The following is a 24,577-nucleotide window of genomic DNA, read 5'->3' on the forward strand; positions in this document are numbered from 1 at the left end:
TACTTTCTAGAGAAGGAGGAGGTAAAAGCTAAATCATAGCCGTATTCATCAACAAAATAGCCACTTTGGTTATTTATATTCAGATGTTAATGACACCTGAGAGATTGAATTTTTTTCAATTTAGGCAAGAATATATTTATCCCTGTGACTGTGTATGGAAATGTAAAAAAACGAAACGAAATACAGAGCAAGCAATTTCCTGCGCGGAATCCAATTTATCTTAATGATTATCGGATGATACGAAAAAGCAAAAAAAATTATAATTTTATAATTGATTAATTTGTAAATGCAAAGCATTTTTTCTAATAAGAATCTCTCCTGGGATTTATATACCCAATTGTTACCATTGATTCAATTATAATTTGACTCTGACTGGTTAGAGGTTGAAACTTCGCTGCGATGTCCATAAATTCGGGAAGAAATAATTGTTTTGGAAATTTAGATAACCGGAGGGTACGTAGACGCTAACACCCTGCTAAAAACCAACCTTTATCCCTAGAAAAATCATTGACCTACGATGAAGCATGGATTAGGCATCGAAGATTATCTTAAACATTCATCAATCACTTGATTCGTTTACACCGATGACGTGCAACTATAATGCAGAACGCTCAACTGCCATCTAACGGTGACAGGTACTCACTACAAGAGTTGTACCCTTAGTCACCCTGCCAAAGCGCGGACAGAGAACAGCAGCTCTTCATATTCAGAAGATATTCCCGTCACAAAACACTGTTCCAAACATATGAAAAGGTCATCGGGATGCTTTTCAAGTGACTGGGGCAGCAGAAAAGTATCTGAATGGATATTAAAGTATTAAAATGTTTTTTTTATCTTAGTAATCTTAGGATTGATGACTAATGATGACATTATACACTTAAAAAAAAGACTTATTAACAAAAGAAAGGTGCAATAGGTAATGATGAAATATAAAGGAAATTATACACCATAATGATTGATTAAAACCGGTAAAATTTATCGGGGAGAAGCAAAGTATGCATTAAAAATTTTGTTGCATTTTCCTTTGGAGCAGAGCTTGTGCATTACTAATTGACAGAATGCATTTAACAGTTAAAAACGCAGAGTTAACCAGATTCCCACAGCTAAAACCGAGTAAATTTATAGTTATAATGTGGATTGGGTTTCATGTTTCACTGATTTCACGGAAGGCGTACACAATAGCGAATTAAGGGTAATATCCAGCAATAAAATCAATCGCGTTTCCACGTACATCAAGTCATATAATATGCACGCCTGTACCAAAATATAAAATTAAAAATCTATGCGTGTGAAATTCGTTATCTCTCCACTCACATCGAGGCCAATAATTGGAGCACTGTAATTGAGATTTTGGCTCCAATTTGCAAATGCCTTTCTCATATTTATGCATCAGCGCAATAAATGTATCATAAATTTAATTTTAAACTTTGTTTTTACTAACGTTGTCCGAATTATATACAACAGTACTTGATTATGGTCCCGACTGGTCGAGGAAAATTCTTTCCCAATGGTACCTGATATATAACGCCGACAAAACCGTCGTCTATAAATATGCGGTGAAAATAATAGCAGATAATCCTCATATAACTTTTAAGTTGGAACCCGTTTTCAGACAGCGCAAGGAGTACTTATTACATATCTAATTCTAAAATACCACAAGATTATTTCGTTATTATAATAAATGGCCCCTTACCGAGGTATCCAATTTGGCCTAGTTGTCAGAGTCAGTTGCTACCACGCGGGGGACCCACATTCTTCACTTCCTGCATCCTAATTTTTATATCCACTTTTTTGTATTTATTTAGCAGAAACTGACGTTAAACTCTTAACTCAATGATTTTAAATCAATCAACGTTTTTTATGTGGAAAATCTTAAACATGTGCAGTTGTGCACGCTACGTCGGTTTTATTGTCCTTTTCGTTTTAGCAGTATTTATCGAACTGCTGTGGCCAGTGCGGTAACAATTACCAAGCCAGTTTGATAGAATTTATCAAACTGGTTTGGTAATTGTTACAGAATTATTCAATTCTCCATATGAACTGAAAAGTTTGATAAATTTAATCAGAATTCGATAGTTCTAACTAAACCTTTTTCCGTGCGTTAAGCAACATGTAAAAATAAGTAAACTACTATAATATTGGCGTAAGAACTTCGAAATGTCACAGTAATTACTAGATATGTAGTCAACAGATTAAATAAAGAAAATAAATGGTTAATTTCATGTCTCATGTATTTCGAAATTAACAATAAATACATATTTGGTAGAAGAGGCCATTAAACACAAAATAAATGATATACTCGCACAATAAAAAATGAATTTGAGAAGTGAACCAGCACACATTCTAAAAAAGCAAGCATCACTGCACAAGAAAACGAAAACTTTCCACGAAAATGGATGAAATATTCGATCTATAATTTAGGTGATATAAGATAAAATTGGTCGACTTCTTCCCCTGATTAATCGTCAAGGGCTCAAGGAAGACTACTCATTCAATCACGCCAAAGAATGCTTCCCCGTCCCAATTGTCTGCTTCGAGTTGCCTAGCAGCAGTCGACAGAAGCTCTTCGTCTCGTGAGTTGTCCGGAACGAAAGGACAAACTTTTAAGAGGCAGAGTCACAATTGGAAACCCCCCTAGCAGAACTAGTCGGCAGCTCGTATTTTTTCTCCTAACACAAGGACCGCAAGGATTCTCTTCGGATTAAAAAGATGAAAAGAAAGAACGAAAATTCTCGTATTTACGGTGACCGTGGTGGTTTACGTGTATTATTTAACTGAGAGAGAGCCTGCCACAAGACTGTATTATAGTCTTCCCAACTTCAAAATCTGTAGGATTTCCTCTCTGCGGGGAAGATCAGAGGACTTGAGGAGCGCGCGTTCTGGGTTCAACCTTCCCATCTACCCGCAACTCGCTAATCCGCCTGCCTTGGGCATGTTTAACTTCAGCGCTGTAAGAGGAGACTGGTTCTTGAGCCAAAAGAAAGGCGGTTGGGAGTTCAGGCCGACCCCTTTGAGTTCGACATCGACAGTTACGTAAAGGATCAAAAAAGACTCGGAGAAACATATTATCGTAAAGTGATTAAAGTATTTGGGCAGCGCATTAGAAGGAAATGGACACGACAATAAGGAACTCAATTACATGGAGGCGATTATGAATAGGAAAGAGCTAAAGGACCTCACAAACGTGGAAAAGCCTTCCCAAGCTAATCAAAGACTCGTAATCCCTCCAAACATTCAGAAAACAATTACTTCTATTCCTAACTAGCAGAAACTAATTGACCTTTTTATTATTCATTTATGTATGTTATGCCTGATGCTGTATGTTTGCCTTTGTTATATATTTTCTCATAGTTAATGCTTTACATCTATACTTAGACGTTAAACTGTAATTAATATGGTAATTTAATGTCAAAGATGAGACAGAATGCAAAAAGCAAATGCAATGAACTTCATTCTTGAATGGAAAATAATTGGTTATCTCCTTGTACATTTTCATCTGGTAATCGATTTCAATTTATTACCATATCAAGGCATTTAACGGAATTTTAAGCTCTAAAATATTAATAAAAATGTTCAAATCGGATGTAACAGTCTGTGAAAAAAAATTATATTATTATTATGAAGAGGAGGATCGCTGAGCAAGGGTGTTTAGGAAAGCCTACTCTAAGGACCAGATCTAAAATTTAGCGCTTTAGGCCACGGAAACTTGAACGCCGAGGAAAAAGGATATTTTACATGTGCAGGTGAAGGTAAATGCAAAAGATGACGTGGACGGAGAGAACGAGGAATGTCGAGGTTTTAGGTAAGGTGGGTGAGGAAACTTTTAGTTCATATACGGAGGGGAAAGTGGGTTGGAACATGTACTAAGCAAGAGGGAATATTTTAGAGGGGAGAATACAAGGTAAACGGTGAAGAAAAAAATGGTAAATGATTTATGGATAGAATGATAAAATGGAAAATGAAGAGGGAAATTCTAATTGGGGATGGGGAAATAGCGGGATGATTCTCAAAATGCTCCACATGAAAACCTACTAAAAGCAATAGAATAACTTTTATAACCCTCTCTTTATGCGACGGCGATAAAACTTTCAAACGCTAACTTATCGCGCCAAATATGAAGCATGAATGACTTTTCATCACCTCAACGGCTGTGTCAAGTGGAAATTTGACCCAAATGCGCTAGGAAGGTTTCCTTGGTGTTCTGAAACGTATTTTCATAATTGATTAAATCTTTTCATTTCTGCGGATCGTTTTCTTAACTTAAATATGCTTTCACATTAATGATAATTAATCATTGTGATGAGTTGGGGACAATAATTATATTGAAAACAGATATTTTTTTTTAAATGAGATGTTTAAGCACTGAATCAATGTGAGGATTCCTCACCCCTCAACCATTTGAACGGTTATAAAGAAAAATTTTAAACAAGTTGCGCTCCCTTGAAGAAACCGCTCCATGGAATGTTGCACAGCAGTTTTAAAAGAAATTAGCCATTTTGACACGTGATATACTTTTAGCAAATAAAAGAAACGCAAATATATATTGCAAAATGCATATGTCGCAAGCCCACAGCGGATCCGTGCCATTTTAGACATGTGGGTCGCAGGGATGAAAGGTAGGCACATACTTCAAGTTTATGCGATTCATCTGCAACCATTTAAGCTAAAGTTTTATTTATGGGCTCATTGATATTTAAAATTTCTTTTTTAATTCCATTTTCAAGGATTTTATGAAGTTGTTTAGTATTTGAACAAATATAAATATAATATTGTAACATGGCAACTAACAAACAAATTAAAGAATTTGAAAATGGAAAATAAATTTGAAAAACGTTTGCAAGTATGCTTACTATTGACTTAAACCTAAAAGGTTAATATTTAAATATGAATGAGTAGTTAATTAATAATGAAAGTAATGTTTAACATACAAAAACTGAGCTAGTGTAGTTCATAGATCTCAACAATTAAACTGACGCGAAGTAATCGAAATATTGTATTGGAGAGAAGTATTGGAGAGAAAAATAATCATTCCTCATTAGCCTGAAATAGCCAGAAAAATAAATCATTCATATTCAAACATACTTCAGCAGTAAAATCAATTTTTGCACTTGATCTAGTATATCAGCTAAATCAGGCATTGAAAAAATCGATCATAATAGATGGGCTTTATTTTATACCGCTTCCTAGCCCAGAGTCCACAAACCCCACAAAAATGAATCTACATTTTATAAAACGTGCCCTTTATCTGTACGAGAAATTATTTTGAGATTAATCAGATCTTTTGAGGAAGTATTAGTTTCAATAGTACGGAAGTTAGATCAAATAGCACCTATAATTGGTTGAATATTAAGATAAATGACTTATGGACCGCTTTATTAATTTAGTTAAAGTTATTACTTCATTTCTTGCGTCGTGTCCTCACGTAAAGCTCTACGATAAAGGCTATAAGGCTCCTGTGTGCAAATATTCCAGTGTAATATAGGTAAGATAAAGTAATTATTAACATAATTAATTATAAGGAATAATTAAGCCTTAAATTAGCACCAAAAATTAAAGGTTTTGTTTTCATGTACCACTGTTTGTTGTCAATCCATTTCTTTGCACTTATATTACCTTACAATTACTGTAAATTTAAGGAATTATTCCTAATCTTAAATTAAAATTACAGCATAGTTATTTTAATAAAGACTATTCAAATTTTACCAGACTACATTAAAGGTATATTCAGCAACAGGAGGTCTGATTCTGACCAAATATGCCTCAAATATATTGAACTATTAAAAATACTCAATAGTAACAAACGTATAATAAAATAGATTGGGAAAAGGGGATTCAAGTAAATATTCCTTTACTTATTTTTCATGAATTTCACACCATGGAAGACAATTTTGTAAAGAATACGCTATTTAACTAACATTAAGAAGCTCTTGAGCTAAGGACTAATGAGAATATTAATATAGATTTCTCTTTGTGTTACCCATACCTGGACTTCAAGCGCGTGGTAGGCCACGATGAGCCCCAGCAGGATCACAGTTGATACAGATATGAGGGTCTTCAGCGCAGTGGAGTAGAAAGAAGCCTGCGAAAAGAGAGAAAAGAGTGGGTTAATGAGGAAAAGACTCAGGTAGCGAACAATGCAACGCAATTGATTATCTGTAAAAAAAAGTAGAGATTTCTCTGCGTCTTAACACAAATCGGTCCTTGTAGTTTCCGAAAACGCTTCATACGTAGTAAAATGCGGAAGACAGGAAAAGAAGTAGATCCATTTTTCTACGACAATATATTTTCATGAAGTGACATCATAGCTAAGCAAAATATACCTAAAAAGGCGCACTGCACGATAACTCACCGAAAGAAAAGTGGCAGAAATTATCAAAAACATAGTAAACAAATATACAAGAATTGCCATGATAAAAATTCCCTTGGACCGGAAATCGAACCATTGGCTTTCCGGGCAACGGCGCCGACCTCTACGCTATCCAGGTTTTTTAATTCCCATGGCAATTATACGGAGGCTCATGGTACTTGGTGTTAGGCCCTCGCGGTCCATCGAGGATGGCAACGCGAGGGAGAAAGGACTTCAAAGAAGCCACAACCGGTTGAGAGCCTCAAAGCTGCGCTAAAGTCGCACAAAACGGCTTTGAAGAACCTTGAATACGTAGTGGTCTGCGTAGTGTCCTGGAGAGCCAAGGTCCGTGGTTCGATTCCCAGTCCAGGGGAATTTTTTCTCATGGCAATTCTTGTATATTTCACCGCCGTTCAACCGGCAGGGTTAGAAATATTACACATAGTAAGCAAACCTCAAATCATTTCTCACATAAAAAGATACCCCTTTTATCCTTAATTTTTGTTAACAGCTTAATGAAAAATATTGCTATGAAGAATCTTTGAGCGTGAATTCATTTAGAGTTAATCCATAACACTAGGCTTAGATTGCTTTTGAGCGATTGAGAATGGATATCTATCAGGGCGACATGTAGAATCCCATTGTATTTCCAGGACTGGCAGAAACGATAAATTAGGGGAAAATTTTACCGAACGGACAGGTAAGGGAATTCATTTTTCCCCACAACAATATAGGACTTAAATAAATACTACGCGGAACTTCGTTAGACCACCTCCCCTTCATTAATAAACGGCTGGTGTCCTAACATCCCCCGCCACACGCCAATGGAGGCAATCTATGCCTAGTGTTATGGGTTAACTCTAAATGAATGCACATTGACAGATCAAAGTTTCTTAACAATATTTTTCAATTAAGCTGTAAACAAAAATTAGGGATAATGATGGTATTTTTTTATTTGAGGTTTATTTACTATTTTTTAATAATTCCTGCCACTTTTCTCTCGATGAGTTATCGTGAGGTTCGTCTATATAGGTATATTTCGTTTAGTTATGATGTAACTGCATGAAATATGTTGCCGTAGAAAAAATGGAACAACTTCTTTCGCGGTCTTCCACAACTTAGTATGGCGGCTTGTGGGGTAGTATGTAGATATAGAAAACACTGTTCTTGAGAAACTTTACTTAAGTTTCCAGAGACTTGAAGATATTCAAAGGAGTAACGAGAGAAGGAAAAATTCAGCGAACAGTAAGTTACAGTCACATTCCACTCCACTGACAGCCATTGCTGGCTCATGTTTTCGAAATTTCGGGTGATTTAACACCCTTTTTCAACGAAACATCATCATAACTTCGAATTTACTGAGGGAGAGATGCATCTTGAACGTTGGGAATACTTATCGGGGATCGTTAAAGGCGAAAAAATAGCAGATCTAAGCAGTCCTGACATTAGCGTATATGACTACGCTGAAAAGCTAGGGAAATGTAGACGATATTGGCCTCGAAGCGGCATCAAGGTCAAGTGCTGGCGAAAAAATTTATGGTACGCTTATTCCTTTCATGAGCAGCACACGAATGTGTAATACGCCGACCCAGTGAGTCTCCATGAAAAAAAATTCTCCTCGCACACTACCGTTGGTATGAATGCGACATATCTTTCGCTTTATGGATGATACTCTTAAACTTGTTTCCAGTGCCTTATTCAGTTCGTGATCTAGTTTATGACTCCACTGAGGCGACTATCAAACGCTTGCACCTATAAGTGCAAATTTTACCTTTTCCTATGCACTCAAATTTTTGCAAATGTGACAACTTGCATAAGTTATGAGTTTGAGACATGTTTTGCGTGTTAAAAAGGATTCTTCTGCCGGAATACTATGTGAAAAGGAAACGAAGATATATGGATATCCGGCTTGAGATCCGGAACGTCCAAGAGTTTTGGAGAGGATAAATCAACAGTGAAGAGTATAGTCACGAAAGGAAAAATTAAGGAAAGTTCATAAACTTTTACAGCAATGCCTGTGTTAATTAGGGTACTCAAATAAATTCAATTTCGCACCAAATAAATTGACAGGGAAAATGATTATTCAAGCAATTTGAACATGATCGAGCGAAGTCATCACAAAATCTAAAAGCTCTAAAGGCTTTAGGAATTCGAAATACGCAATAATTTCCTCATCTGGGGGTACTGAATCACCGTTGCCTATAAACCTAGTGGAAAATGTTTTTTTTTCATACAAAATACATTACTCATCTCGTTTGAAGAATATGTATGAGAAAAAGGTTTGAAAAATAAAATAATGGTAATTAAAATAATGAAGTGAAGAGTTATAGCATCCCATACGACAGGGATTCTGATTTATTTCTAGAATAACACCGCTGCATTGAAAATTCATTCAGAGAAAAAGTTATCGCCAGAATACATCGCAATATCTCATCGGCCAATCGCAAGGCGTTCCGTAGTCACCCCATAAAAAGGAAATAAAAAATATGGATTAATAGCTCGGAGGACTTTTATTAGGCATTAAATAATGTAAAAATCTCATAATTCGGAATAAGATCTTCTCCATCATCTCTTTTATATCTTCGGCATTTCGTAATGCATTCATTCAGTGAGCACCTATGGAAATGGCTATCAAAGTAGACGGAATCAAAGCAGTCCCGATTCAAGCTCAAAGTAAATAAATCATGACAGGATAAGGTGCTGTTCCAAGAATATTATGACTGATAGCAAGGAATATAAATGTGAGCCGTATTTATCACTTCTTCTTCTGTGGAGCACACAGTTTGACTATGAAGTATAGAAAAATATAATTTACTTTAAAAATAGGCGATAAGTATTGTAATTTCACTTCCGTTTTTGCATAATAGTCTTTTAGTCTTTTTCCAATGACGGGGACTATTGATATCCTAGCCTCAACTTACCGGGGAATAAGATTTCAAAGCGTCCTTAGTTACTAGGAGTAGTACGGCAGATTGAATCAACGGATACGTCAAAGAAAAATATCAGGTCTATATTTTTGAGTTAAAGAATTTTATTTTCCCTATAAAGGAGAGTACTTGACTGAAATTGATATAATAATAATAATAATAACTACAGGCATGAAGCTTGTAAGAAGTTTTTGCATGCCACGGGTGAGTTGTTCAACCAGTTGAACACCCAATCAAAATACATCCAATGAAAACACTTGGAAGGCACTACGCAGTAGCAGTGACTCTGCCCGCTAATTTGGAGGTAATTTTGTACTCTTTACCATAAACCTACTCAAGGTGATAAGAAGATGGTCAAAAGGATTAAAATACCGTGTCTTCCTTCTCGGCCCCTTTATTTAATCGAGTGTATGTCGTCAGTTGGGGTGATTTAAAAAATCATTCTCTTTCAACGTTGCGGAATTTTTGAAATCCATCTTCAAGACTACATAGAATCATACGAGGGCATAGAACTTTCATCTAATAACTTATTTAAGAAAACTGATACATTTTTAAGGGGGATAATATCATCATAATTTGTCATTTGGTACATCATTGTTGCTCTTCATATCTGGATGAATCCTCCAACGCTTATCGCAAGTGAAATAAATGTAATAATAAAACTTGAAGAAAATTAGCATTGTATATCTAGGAACCACCAAAATAGACATCTACGAGTCAACATGTACAACATGAAAACGACATTCCATTGTTTATATGACAACCAAAGGTTTGGATATCGATATACACAACTAAACAACAATGGAGACAACAATACAGCAATAGAGACAGAGTGTGTTGTCGAGAAGGCGAATATTAGCATTATTTCATGTAAAATTAAACTGCAATGAGGACAGCAACAAACAACAATAGAAGCAGAGTGTGAACGGAGTTGAGAAGGCGAATATTAACATTATTTCATATATTTCAAACAGCAAGTAAGACAACAAGACCATGATAGTAGTGTGTTGAGAATGGAGTGGAGAGGGCAACAAGGACGTGAGGTAAGCGTAAAAAGCGCTCACGCAGCGTTCCGTCATCGATTTTTTCGCCGCGCATAAGGACCGGGTGACCTCGACCGCGTGCGAGGCCAACCCTTGAACGCGCGTGCCCAGGGCACTGGGAGAAGGAATGGGGCAGGGCCGATGGAAATGGGGGTTTCTGTGGAGAGAAGGTCGAGGTGGGACACGCCGTCGTTTCGTGGAGGCCACGCGACGAAAGATGGTGACAAAGCGGGAGTGATGCGAATCAAAGGGGGAGGAGCACAAAAAAATGGATCGTGGAAAAGTGGATGGAGATGGTGGTGGACAATAGGAAGCAAACAAAAGGGTCCTGCCCCTCATCCCCGAAAGCGGATGAAACAAAAGCAAAACGTGCTGCGCTCAAAGCTACGTATGGAAAAACCTTGCCAAAAAAAAATCGGCTCCATCATCCCCTCTTCCCCTCTTCCCCGCTGGAAAATCGCCGTAAACCGGGATTAGTCGTTTTTTTGTAGTAAAAAGAGGCGTATCGAAAAGTCGTGTATCAGCCGTCTGGGTCAAAACTGGTCGTTTTAAGGACCGGTGGAAAAAAAGCACGACGTGTCACAACCGAGTGCGAAATATGAAAGGGGAGGATATATTTACCGTTAACTGCCCCCCGAATATGCGTATGATGGTGGTGTGTTCAGTAACTAACTCGTTTAGTGACCGGTTGGATCACCTCCAATAAGTGCTTCAAACTTTTGAGTTGAAATTAATTAAAGAGGCACTATTAAAAACCAAACACTAGGCCCATCACGTTGCCGTGGGGACCCTAACTTTCTCGTCCAAAACTATAGACTAGTACACTCCATGAAGATAAGGGTATTCATCCTCAAGAGATAAGTTAAAGAATGAGAGTTTCAGAGCGCCATTACAACATCAGCACCAGCCAATCACATTATCGCACCTCGCAAACGGGCAAACTCCACTTCAGAAGCGTCTCATTGAGACCATTTTGGCCAAAAACTCTGGCTCAGTCTTCCGTCGCCACAAAGAATAGGTGCGACACCCATGATGTTGCCATTCTAGCCTTGGATACTCAAAATGAACACGATGCAGCTCAAGGACACAGATTCCAAAGAGACCGTTAGCCTGGACGAAGCCATTCAAGATCATTTCCACAGCTTCATTGTTACCTTGAGCACAAGCCTGTGGCAGGATATTGGGGAAGGATTATTTTTTAAACACTATTTCTTGAGGTCGTTCACGAACAGGAAGGAGCTTATGAGAGGATTGTAATGCAGGAGTTTAAAGGAAAGGCTAGTGAAGACTCTGATTTGGAGTGTAGCGCTTTAAGGTGCGGAAACGTGGACACTTAAGAAGGAGGACGAGAGAAGACTGGAGGATTTTGAGATTTAGGTCTGGAGAAGAATGGAAAAGGTGAGGTGGGCGGAGAGTAAGAGGAACGAAGAAGTGCTGGACATGGTGGGTGAGGAAAGGCAGATTATAGATGAGATACGGAGGAGACAAAAGGCTTGGATGGATAAAGTGCTGATCGGGGAGGGGAAGTTGAAAAAAGTGTAAGAGGGTAGAATATTGGGTAAACGAGGGAGAAGAGGAGTTTTAGATCATATGAAAGGGAGTAGGCCTTAATGTGAAATAAAGAGGTAAGTCTATGATGGGAGGGGAAACTTCCAGAATACTTCTTACTGGCTCCATGGAAACCTACCATATCGGTAAAATGCTTTAACAATAATTTTTTACGAGCATAGGTGTATAACTATTTTTTATTAAAAATTGTATGCCCACCATTAGTATTTAACTTTTTCATTATTATAACATTCGTAGAAAGAGTTCTGTGTTATTCAAGGAATGGTACTTTCAAGTAAACATAAAAAAAGAGCTGCACTCCAGGAGTGCTGACAGAAGTGAAAACTTAAAATAATGTGAGCATTTTCGAATGAAAGGAATAATTTCTAATATTTATATTTCTACAATTTAAAATTGTAAACACTTCAAATTCATAAATTAATTTGATGGCACAACATTCGTATAAGCCACTCAAATTGAACGTATTAAAAGAAATTGAGTTATATTGTACAAAACTTCACTATTTTTGTACCGAGTACACTCTCCTGCACGAGTATGGACTGGTGACGGTCATGCGAGTCTAATAGTTTGTACCCCTCCACGAGTACTGTGTATATGGCGAGTACACTGTGTTTATACAGAATATACACAATTATACATATATGTAGAAGCGCTGACGGTGACGGTGACGCGAGTCCAATGCCTTTTACCCATCTACAAAAGTGCTCAACGCGGCATAAGAAGTTTTCACTTAAAAAATCCTGTGGAGGTACAAAGAGTAGAGGATGTTAAAATCAGGCAGAATTTCCAAAAAGAAATTCCTGAAACCAATTATTTCACTGAACGCATTGAGGTTAGCAAAGATAACAAAGTACACTCACACAACTATTTGCATGAAACTCTTGATAGTGAAAAAAAGTTCCAATACGTTGGTAATGCACGTTGCTTTCATTAATAAATAGCCACTTAGAAACCTACAATCCTAGAATTAGTGTACAAACATAACATGAGGTCGAGAATAAATCTCATTCTACATGAAGGATCATTGGATTGAGAAATATCGATGATAATACGGGTTCGGTAAAACAGGGTTTCACACCGATAAAAGAGCCAAGCTGTCGCCAGTCAAAATTTATCACGCTGGAAAGTGTCGCCACCGGGCAACCACTCAAGTTGACATAAGTGGGCAAATAATGAGGACTGCGGAATGTTGACTCTTTTATTGGTATTACTGCTGCTGTGTGTATCTTCAAATCTCAAGCAGTACACATAAATATGAGCTCAGTGGCGTAACTATGGGGAAATGACGGGATAGATCCCCCACAAAGTCTCGGAGAAATAAAAAAAAAAGATTTAAAATTATTGTCTATTTTTGACATATTATAACTGAATCTGCTTAAAACTAAATTTTTAGTGCCAAAATGATGTAAAATGTGTTTGCAGGAATGTCATCTTTCAATAATTCTCCTGTAATCCCCTTTCCCTAGGGAGGGGGGGGGGCACCCCAAGCCCCTTCACCCCCCCTAAAGCATATTCCTAGTTACGTCACTCTGTGCGAGCATAACAGACAGAGCAACGCAAACGAATATCTTATCGATAAATTTCTACTAGGTATATCTTTATCTCCTAATTTAATCCTTGCAGAAAAAATTATTGCATAGGCCTTAATTGCATTCTATCCCATTCATTTTTATAATTGATGAAAAAATCATTGGAACAAGAGAGACGCAAGTAACTGAGTATAGTTAAATGAAAACTTGCAGTAATATATTGATCATAAAGGTCACCAGTTGCATTTAAATGAAACTAATTAAGCTAGAATGCGCAATGAGCCTAGGATTGAATCACTAGACACCTATTCCATCATTATAAGTTCTTGCCAATTCCGAACATTCAGCTGAAATTCGGTATACCATTCTGTCTATTAATGCAGAGTTCGAGGTAATGTTGTAAATACAATCGAAATCACATGGACCTTCCAAGTGACTAGTGGTCCTTATTAGTTGATGGCTGGTGTCCAGACATGCCTTTGATGGGGCTTGTGGGGTATTGGGGAAGGCTGGCTAAATCGCAAAAAAAACGAATTAACTTAAAAAAAAGTGATGCAGTATAAGTTTTCAATGCTTACTAATATGAGGAGGAATGTCTACTTCTCTCGCAATTTTTGGGGACAATCAACTCAAAGTTGAACACATGTATAAAAATTCAATTTCAAACCTCTGCAAACGGTGCGATTTAGGCAACCGGTTTCCAAAATCGCACCACTGGAGGCCAAAATTAGGAAATGATGTTTAAACGACAATGAGAGACAGAGAGGCAGGTTATTTAAGGTTATTTTTAGACCCCTTAACACTAGAACCGCGGACGGGACTTTTTTGTCCCATCGCCCTTTGCAAATGTTTGCCATTCATGTATTAGTAGTTTTATCCCTTTGAAATTTACTGACTTTTACTCATTTTTTATGCTCTTTCGAATGGTTATGTTGAAAATATTGTACGATGTTTGGTTCGCGAGAAAAACGACGATTTACCTAGAACCGCGGGATGGGACTTTTTTGTCCCATATAGGGAAAACATACAATTTCAGTTTTTTTTGTACACTTATTTTGTATTTAGCATAATAACAGTTTATTACGAAGGGGATATATGCACAGATACCGTTATTCTGCCAGTTAGAAGCGCAGAAGGGAATAATCTGTGCGCTGCGCCGGCCGCCTACTCACGCAGCGCCGGCCGCGTCACCTCTGCCCGGCGCTGCGCCCCTCTTGACAAACAACACTTTTGCTGTCAAAATAAGTTTACTGTATTCCTAGTTATACTTAATAAAACGTTTTAAACATTACCTAAACACGTTTTTTGTTCACACAAACCACAAAAAAACCGTCAATCATACTTAAACATGACAGGATCAATGTATCTTGTCCATGGGACAAAAAAGTCCCATGCCGCGGTTTTGGTGGGGTTGGAAAGTTCAGCGGTTCTAGTGTTAACAGAGCAAAAATGTGCATTAAAATACCCGTAGCATAAGGGAGGAAAAAAGTTAAATTAGTCATATCTTTGACATTAATAATAGTTGTAGTTTTTTGCTTGATAAAAATAAATAAATTAGCAACAATCGAAAAAAAATTAAAAGCCTTTTTTAGAAGTGTTTATGCTTTGGAATAGTCTTTTCACGGCTATTTGTTTAAGACTTCTCACATCGCACAGGTATAGAGAGACGTGGTGCAGTTTGGGAGCGACTGCCATTTAATATAAAATAATTTCCACTGCGTGAACACGTGATCGTACCACGCTTCTAATAGCACTAAGTGAAACGCAAAAGACTAAAAAAAATATGAAATATAACAAAAACTATGTAAATACAACTTATTTGTTTGCAATATTCTAGTGAAAAGGCGAAAGAAATAGCATGAGAGACAGTTCTTTTCTTAATACTTACGCACCTGACTTGTCACTACACTGGTGGCTACAATTGAAGTGCGGAAGTGATGCAGGAAGTTCCAAATGCATCCATTAGAATGCATATATCTAATACATTGGTTTCTAGGATGTTGGTGCGATTTGGGAAGCGATGCGGTTTAGGCAACTCTCCCCTATGTAATGCAATTGAATGAGGTGGTAAGGCACACATTTTAGCGACCCTGATTCATCAGAGGAAAGTATTGGGTATAAAAAAATTGAACAGGAATGAGAGGGAAAAACATTTCTTGGCGAACGTGAAGTCTTACAATAAAATGTGAGAGAGTAATAAAAAGAATATATATATAAAGGATTTCTGAGCGTTTAATTGGAGCAATAAAGAGTAGCTTAAGTTCGCAAGAAGGCCGCGGTGGTTCAGGAGTCTGCTTCGTGTGGTTTAAACCCCAGGAAACTCAAGTAACACTCACCAAACACCCATAAAAGGGAAGTCGCAGTGGAAAGGGAACGTCCAACTTTGGAAAGGGTAAGAACGAGGATTTACGAACAAACGGATTTGGCTGTAGAGGAAGTGGATTACGTAGAAATACTTAAACAGGATACCAAGGAGATTAGTATTATGGCAATGGAAAGTGGATTTAAAGGTGACGTGAGGGATTGCGAAGAACAATTGAATAGATAGATTGAAAAATATTTATTGTTCAGGAAAAAAATCCATAAGAACAAAAATAATGTAGTACGGTACATATTAATTACAAAATAGATCATTACAAAACTGATGAACTTTTAATATTTTGAAATAATTACGCTTAATGTTTTTCCATTTTATAGCTAAACACAACATTGAAAATGCATGAAACCTTAGTTAAAAAAGAACTAATGGAGCTATGCATCAATATGTATGTGATACATACACAAATAAAACTTTCATGTTCTTAACTAGCCAATAATAAAATCCTACAGCTAAAAAGGAACATTAATGACAAGAGTACGAATTTGAAAAAAATGAGAGCAACTTATGCTATTCCCGAGACAGTAAATAGTCATAATATTTCAGTTAAAATGTTTTAACAGATATGCAATTTTTAAATTCAGTTGGGATCTTATTCCATATACCACAAGCGGTAACAAGAATTGATTTACTATAAACTGTAGCGCGATGACTTGGGAAATGAAATAGATTAGGAGTAAAGCTAGTGGACATTGTAGAGTCACAGGGTAACTAAGGAACAAATCATACAAGTACTTCGATGATTTGTTTTCAAATAGAACAAACAAAAAGGATCCTAGAAGGCATTCTCTTCGGCATTCGACGTTGATCCATTTTAGTTGCTTACAATATTGTTTTAAACTTGAGTAACACGCACCAAACATCCATTAAATCGTCGCAGTGGAAAGGGAACGTCCAACTTTGGAAACAGAAATAACGAAAAAAGAAAAGAATCGGATTTGAGTGTAGAGGAAGTGGATTATGTAGAAATACTTAAACAGGAAACTATGGAGATTAGCATTACGGCAAAGGAAAGTGGATTTAAAGGTGACGTAAGGGATCAGAGGTTCCGAAGAACAATTAGATGCTTCTCGTGCGGAAGACAAGGAAGGGTTGGAAAGTTTTGACGGGAAAAATCTGGACGCACTTGAAATTTAAGGACCGCTTAGAAGTAGGGAGCAGAACAAAGATAAAATACAAAGCAGTATAAATATTTGAGAATTAAATGGCATGAATGAAGATAAAATCAATTGAGAAATCATTTTGCGAGTAGCACAATGAAAAGGTAGATTTTATAGTGGTAAAAGCACCCAAAGAATAATAGTCAGGAGTACTGATGCATTATATTTGAGCAGCAGAACAAAGGGATTTGTTTAAATCATGGAAATTATACTTGAATCTTTTTTTTGATCAAGTTAAATTCCCCAACCAAGTAAATACCGATTATTCATAAATATCTTAGTAGTTAATTAATGAAGGTAATGATGTGACAGAACAGCATTGACACTGAGCGACATAAATTAAGATGAAACCCACTGTGAAATTAACTTGCAAGTAGCACAATAAAACGGTAGATTTTATAATGGTAAAAGGACCCAAAGAATAAGTCGCATGAGTACTGATGTATTATACTAGTATAAAATCGTTTCAGGCTTGACTTGGAGGAAGTTCTTTATATCAATGACAAAAAAAACAAATGGTAATTTCTACTCTTCAAAATTGACAGCTTGAAAATGAGATAGAATTTCGAAACAATGGTCGGTAGTTGAGTTTTGTATTAGAGTGAGGAAATAACCATTTGTAGATTTTTATCATGGATATATTTTTTAATCTTTTTTAATCAAGTTCAATTTCCTCGCTTTTTACCCAGGTTAATGCCCATTTTTCACAAATATCCTACTTGGTAATTCATGACGATAATGAGGTGACATGGCGCTTTTAGCTAAACATATTTTAGAAGAATAAATTAAAGGTTGAATTATAATGCTAAAAATGCTTGGTAAAATTTTCTATAGAAGATAGAAAATAATCCATTTAAGTAGGCTTTCCTCAAATAATATAGCCATAAAAATGGGAAATAATAGCACTAAATCGGTTGATGCACTTTATTTTAGGCGTTGGAAGAAAGGCGGAAACAGGATATAGTGGGAGGTGAGAAGGTGATACATAAAACTGATATTGGATACCTCCTAGGTATTTATCGTCTCCTTGAATATAGGCTATTAAGATCGAAAGAGAGTAAAGAACATAAGCAGAGAAAATATCGATTTACCATTTTCCATTATATGCTTTTTTACGAGACCAGCTTAACCACGACTGGTACCCAGCAAAAGCATAGAAAAATGGGGAAATTTATTAAAAAATATGTTGTTTTATGAACACCTCCATAAATTTTCCATACAATCCAATATATTGTAAAACATATCTGCTCCTGAGTGTGCAATGAGAAAGGTTTCAAAGCTGTATATGAATAACCTAAAAAACTATGGGGATGGACCAAGAAAATTTGTCGTAGATAAAAAATTATGAGTTCCCATCGTAGAAAATGACAGGAAACGCAACATCTCTGTTACGTCATAGAATCTAAGGATATTGTAACGTAAAAGCACCTAAAGAATAACAGGTAGCAGAACTGATGCATTGCATTAGAATATTTTTTAAACAAGTTCAATTCCCTACCCAGGAAAATACCAATAAATCATAAATATCATACTGGGCAATAAATGATAATAAAATCAAATGGTTCGAGAGCTCACTTCGTGGAATATTGACATGACAGAGTCATAACTAATATTTTTTATATTCCACACGGTATTTATGAAAAACTCTACCGGTTTCGACCTTTTCAAATTACTCCCAATAGATAACGGAATGAAAATGATTAGTTCAATAACCACTGCCCGTTATGAAATAACCCGTTTTATTTGTCAGAGAGAGGAAGAGGAATTTAAGGCTCTTAACCGAGGACTTCCAGATGGGCGGACGTCATACTTAAATGAAATTTTGCGTGAGATAAAGCGAAAAATGTTTCTGACTGCCTTGTATGCCTATTGTAAAGTTTCTTTTGGGAAGAAATATATTACTTAGTCCTCAAACATATTCCTAAAAGTTATATTTCAACAATTTATGAAAACCTATAACAGCAATAATTTTCATACAACAAACATTAATATGCTATTAGCTTCTACGAACTATTTTAGGCCAAATTATATTTGAGACAAATTGAATTTTTTCTATCCCGCATTCTTGAAATATAAGTAAGGGTTTAATTTATCATCATTAAATGTTCATAGCGTTAACAACAAGAAACCGCGGGAGGCCGATTAGAGGAGCAAAAGAAAAGCGGCGAACCGCTCGGAAAGAGTGCGTGACGTCATCAACTTTTTCTGTGAAAGACTTGAGACAGTATAATTTTCGCAACATAAAACTCGAGAAGTACCAAGGAATTGGGTTAAAAAATTAAAAAAAATCAGCAATTATTATTTCCAAAAATATCACAATCGGCAGTAAAATAAAATTGGAGAACCGGAAGAAACGAAAAATTCTAAAACTACGATAACGCTTTTTGAAGTGTTTACACTCTCATACAGGGTCCTTACATTTAAACAAAATGATATTAAAAATAAATCATATTAAATTATTAGCGTATGGAATTAATCTATCGGTACTAGAATTACTACTCTTGAACACAGAAAATTTTCGTTTATGGGTTTCCGTAGTCATTGTGCAGTTTGTGGGCCGGGTAAATATTCAGTGGGTTGGGTACTTATGAGTGGATAGCTACAGAAATAATCACTTAACCCTAGTAGGGTGACATAGAGGCAAAGCACCTAGTGCAATCCTCTTACTCTTCAGCAATATATATCAATTTAGTTAAAGTATACTATGCAATTAATAAAAATATTATAACAAACAAATAACAAAAAACCTAGAAAATTGAACATAAACGTTTTAAGTTTCGTGCATGAAGTAGAAGGTGAAGTAGACGGAGGGGAGGAGGAATTACTAAGTGCTTTAACTAGATTTGCCTAGGCTTAGACAGACTTATCTGCTAGTTTTAGATTGATTGAAAGGGATAGGCCTTATTCAGAATTTAAGAGGGAAGTCTACGGAGAGAAGGGGGAATGTCAATATACTTTTAAATACTCCAAAAATCTACCTTAATAGTTAAAATACTTTAATAATAATAACAATAGTAGTACTTGGCAATCCTTTGTGGGTAATAATGTATTTTTTCTCATTCCTAACTATATCATGAAATTTTGAAGCAAGAAATTTTCGAAATTGCCCACTAGTATTTGGTTTTGAAATCCAAGTAAAAATTAAATGCGTAGTAAAATCTGACATGCATCAGGGGACAGACTGAAAAACGGAAAAACACACGTCTCTCCATTTTCCAAACTTATCGACACGGGAAGAAAATTGGCGAACGAGCCTAGTGTTTGGGGTGGATTTTTTTCCTTTTTTTTAGGGAATTGAGTGGAGGAATGTTATTGACCCGTTGGGAAACTGAATTGGCCCTCCTCGAAAGGGTGAAACATTCATGGAATGCAACAGCGCGTTCGTCGGATATGGGCCGGCATCGCTCTCGCCCTCCGCCACTCGCATCGCTAAAGGCCCGCTGTCCCTTCCGTTCCACCGTTAGCAATGCATGGCGGCGGCGGCGGCGTCGGTTTTGGGTCAGTTTATACATTTTGGCCGGGCAGGTCTCGGGGGAGAATTTTAGGGCCGGCCGTGCGCGCGCGAATCGCCGGCCCCGCTCGTCCGGTTTGTGCCTCTCCCGGCCCTCAAATTGGTTCTTTTGCATTCAGGCGAGCTTCTCTCGCGAGCATAGGCGCACGGACAAATGGCGCAAATCGCCGTAAAACTGTGGAGCTGACGTAACGTGAAACATGATACATTTTTTTACCTTCCCCATTTTTATCACGAGAAAAATATGAGCACACGAGGCCGTGCGTAATGAGGCAACAACCTGGATATTTGCTTGAAGTATTCTCGGGATAGCCATTGGTTTATTTCGTTTTATATAAATTAACATTTAAACAGGCGACTGGTCCATTGTCATCAGGGCGAATTACAACTAAAATTATTTAATTGTCATATGTGCTTTAAATAATTATCATCAGGGTTGAACTTTAACTGAACAAAAACATTGAGATGTGATTATTAGCAGTCACAAAAATCAGGTTCCTCCTGATCGGCCGAAAAGATTAAGTAATTCGGATGAAAAGGAGGAGTTTTATAATTTTTTTGTTTGCTTAAATATGGAATTGCACGCATTGCTAAGTTTATACCCGTGTCTCGATTTATAGTATGAGGGTCACCTTATAATTCAGTGGCGTAACTACGAATATGCTTTGGGGGGTGATGAGATAGCCTAGGGTGGCGACTGCCCCCCCCAGGCATAGGGGGGTCCGAGAATGCAAACAAAAACTAATGCACCCAAAATTTCTGACACCACAACCTTTATTCTAGGTACTTTCAATTTTTACAGTGTATGAAAACATCCTTTAGGAACAACATGTCACTTTTTAGTATAATCTCCATCCTTTTCAATAGCCTTACGCCACCTTGGGACTACTTAAGACGTGTATTCCTGTTTGGTAAAGCACTCACAAGGAGCGCTGAACAATGAGAGGTGTTTGTGCAATATGGGGTCTACCGCTGCGTCCACTATCTTCAATATTGGCGTGCCCGTTCTCACCCGATATTCGTTGTGCCCACTATACTGTATTGCGATCGACATTATCATTTCTATGCACTCCCTGCAACCTTTCGTGAATGTTTCCGACCGTCTCATTCTCACAACATAACAGCGCGTTGCTTAAGATGGACAACAAATGAATCCACTTTCTTATACAACTGCTACTACCTCGCCATCATCGGTATTGTGTTCAAATAAATTTGAATGGAAACGGGAAGGATGCTTCTACGTAGTTACAATTGTGGTGTCAGGATATTTGTGTGGATTACTTTTGGAGTACCCCTCGCAATTTCACTATGCCTGATCTAAGTGGCCTCCTTAGCAAGCCCGTCCCAGAAGTTGTTAGTCTGCCGTTCCATTCAACTTCTTGAAGAGGCTTCCTAAGGACGCCTCATCCATACACAGCTATTAAAACCGGCTGAAACCCTGAAAATACTTCACGCTTATAATTCGCAGGGAAATATTCACGTATTATTTAACCTGGATATTGGTTGCGAAAAAATTGAGAATGAACAAAAAAGTTGGCAGGGAAACGTAAAATGCTCTCAACTTACTTCCACCCAAAAAGATGTCTAGGCACTTTTGAAGCCCACGAAAACCCTACTTTTGTAGAAATTCTCCGAGCTGAAAGTTTTTCTCCGTTTTGAATATCTATATAATCTCAGATGAGCCGCTATACCTAAAAACGGAAATTAATAAAAAATGAAATGTATGGATATCTCTCAAAGCTGTAATTTCCTTGGAATATAGCTCAAGAGGAAGATTTATACATCAAACAACGAAAATGAGCAATAATTTATATTTAGGAAAAATTAAAAAAACGAATTACTGAGAGAAAAAATTTGATAGAATATATATAATTAGTATACAATTAACCTTTCAAATACTTGGAAAAAAGTATGCGGCCAAAACAATACAGTTACGATATGTTTACCTCACGTTTATCATTAAAATTACCACGATGCTTTTCCTATGGCGAAGTTTTCCCAGTTAAAAATAACCTTGCCATTGATTTATGCAATGCCTTTAGGAATGTTTCATCCAATTGGGAATCGATCCCCGTAGACAAGGCATTGCAAGTGAAAAATTCCAGAGCCCTATCACAAATATTCAAACTCATCATAGAAGTAATAGGCCCTTGGCGATATTCCAATTCCAAAATTCGAGATATCAATAAGTTCTTATTGCTCCTAAAATGTCAGAGTTCCGTAAGGGGGAGCCGGGAATAGTCATAATTTAATATTTAAATTCCACCATAGCACACATACTCGTCTGAAGTCGGTTACTCCATTTACTATACTTTTCTTTAAAGTTCGGCAATTGGAAGGTGACGAAATATATTCATATATAATATATTCATAATATATATATAAGTCAATAAGAAGATGAAATAATATCAGAATAAATTTTTCGTCGAACACGAGGTAAGTTTGCTTTAACCTCGAGAAAAATGGGGCCATGGCATGTGGAATAATTTTCGCGGCAGTGACACATTACTAAGGGTCTACTAGTCTGAGGCAAGGAAATTAATTGAAGCTTTTATCAAGGGAAGTCGCATGCAGCCACGCATAATGTAATAAGCATATTTTCATACGAATATTACAAAAGGGAATCCTCAAGTCGGCCTCTAAACGTGTTGTCACCCACCTCGCAGTTAAATGGGTTTACTAAAGTCGCCACTCGCGTCGCTGATGGACAAAGCGATCCGAGTTTCACGGGGAAATAAGGTGCATTTTTTATTCAACAACACCAAAATTTATATCCATGACGATATGATTTAAAACCAACACACGCATGAGGCACAGATCTCACTGAAACATGTCTTAATAATCACCTATTAAAACTGGCTAAGGTAGGAAAGTTTTCTTCGCTTGATAAGGTATTAATAATAATCCATATTTAAGCCAAGCGCCACCAGCTAGCAGCGTACTCTGCTACCTGCTAGCATCCTGCGTCGTATCAGCGCTCAAAGCCTCGCCCCAAGGTCATCTCCCTTGCGGCAGCGGGAACCAGAACGACGTCACACGGAGTTTTCCCAGCATTCATACTTAGCCGTCGCGTTTCGCGCGCTTGAAAATTTTCACTTTTCATTTAATTGCAAAAAATAGATATCGTCATTTAAAAATCTAAAAGCGTGAAATACGTACTCCAGGAGTTATAATATTTCGATTTAGGCAATAAAAAAATGATAGGAAACCACCCTATTGGTGAGGAATACTGGAGACTTGTTTGTTGCAAGACGAGTCAAGTCTTTCGATTCTCACGCCAATATTTCCTAATCTAAACCATCGACTGCTCCTATTTTTAGGCACTATTGGAAGAAGAGGATTTTTAGGCCGATGTGAAAACCGATTGGGGCTGGCAGAATGTCAAAACGAGGACAGACAGGTGTGGGGAAGCGCTTACTAATCGGGTCAGCACGTGACTTGTAGGCTGGACATGGGACTTTGACGTGGGCGCGGAGAGGAAAAAAAATATGTCGCCACTATCGACAACTATCGAACGCCAAGAAACTCGATTAGGGAGGTATCTCAAAATAATTTAAGAGTCCAGCGTGGAGAATTGAGCAAATAATTTGTTTAGGGCCGTAAATGGATTACTTCTTCGGATTATTTTTTTATAAGCTGGGTAAGAAGCGAAAAAGTTATTTCGGAATTATCACTCGAAAAATATCATTATACTCGACGAGGATGTAAGAAAGTTATGCTTCATTGATATAAATATTGCGCCACATTAACTGCAATCAAGAGAATTTGAAAAGAATTTTACGGAAACAAGAAAAACATTGGGGATGGAGTTTTCCAGAGAAAACTTTAACTCAGTTACGAAGACGGCAATAGCGCTCAGAGGATGAACAAACTCCCATTAGGATATATTGGATATCAGTGGCAAGCCTAAAATGTGAGTATTACTGCAAATATACGTGACTAGCTTACCCGGCGGAATTCGTACCGCCTAATAATCAATAAACAGTCTATTTGCACCATTTATAAATCCAGAGCGGCTACACTAATCTAAGATTATTCGTCATGATCGCGAATGATACCACTTCACGAAAACCTCTATTAATTTTTTAATGAGTCGGTATACACAAACATCTCCT

At 37.1% G+C, this 24,577-nt stretch overlaps 1 protein-coding gene across 6 annotated transcripts in view; it reads right to left on the minus strand.

The window, feature by feature from the left end:
• The window catches only part of LOC124167260 (small conductance calcium-activated potassium channel protein), a 671,763-nt gene that overhangs the window by 116,417 nt on the left and 530,769 nt on the right, over positions 1–24,577 (minus strand). For all 6 annotated transcript variants that reach the window (XM_046545150.1, XM_046545148.1, XM_046545149.1 and 3 more), the window contains exon 3: positions 5,984–6,079. In XM_046545150.1, the coding sequence (XP_046401106.1) occupies positions 5,984–6,079 (96 nt within the window). The remainder of the gene's footprint in view (positions 1–5,983; positions 6,080–24,577) is intronic.

This window comes from Ischnura elegans, chromosome 10 (genome assembly GCF_921293095.1).
Source record: "Ischnura elegans chromosome 10, ioIscEleg1.1, whole genome shotgun sequence".
Lineage (NCBI taxonomy): Eukaryota > Metazoa > Arthropoda > Insecta > Odonata > Coenagrionidae > Ischnura > Ischnura elegans.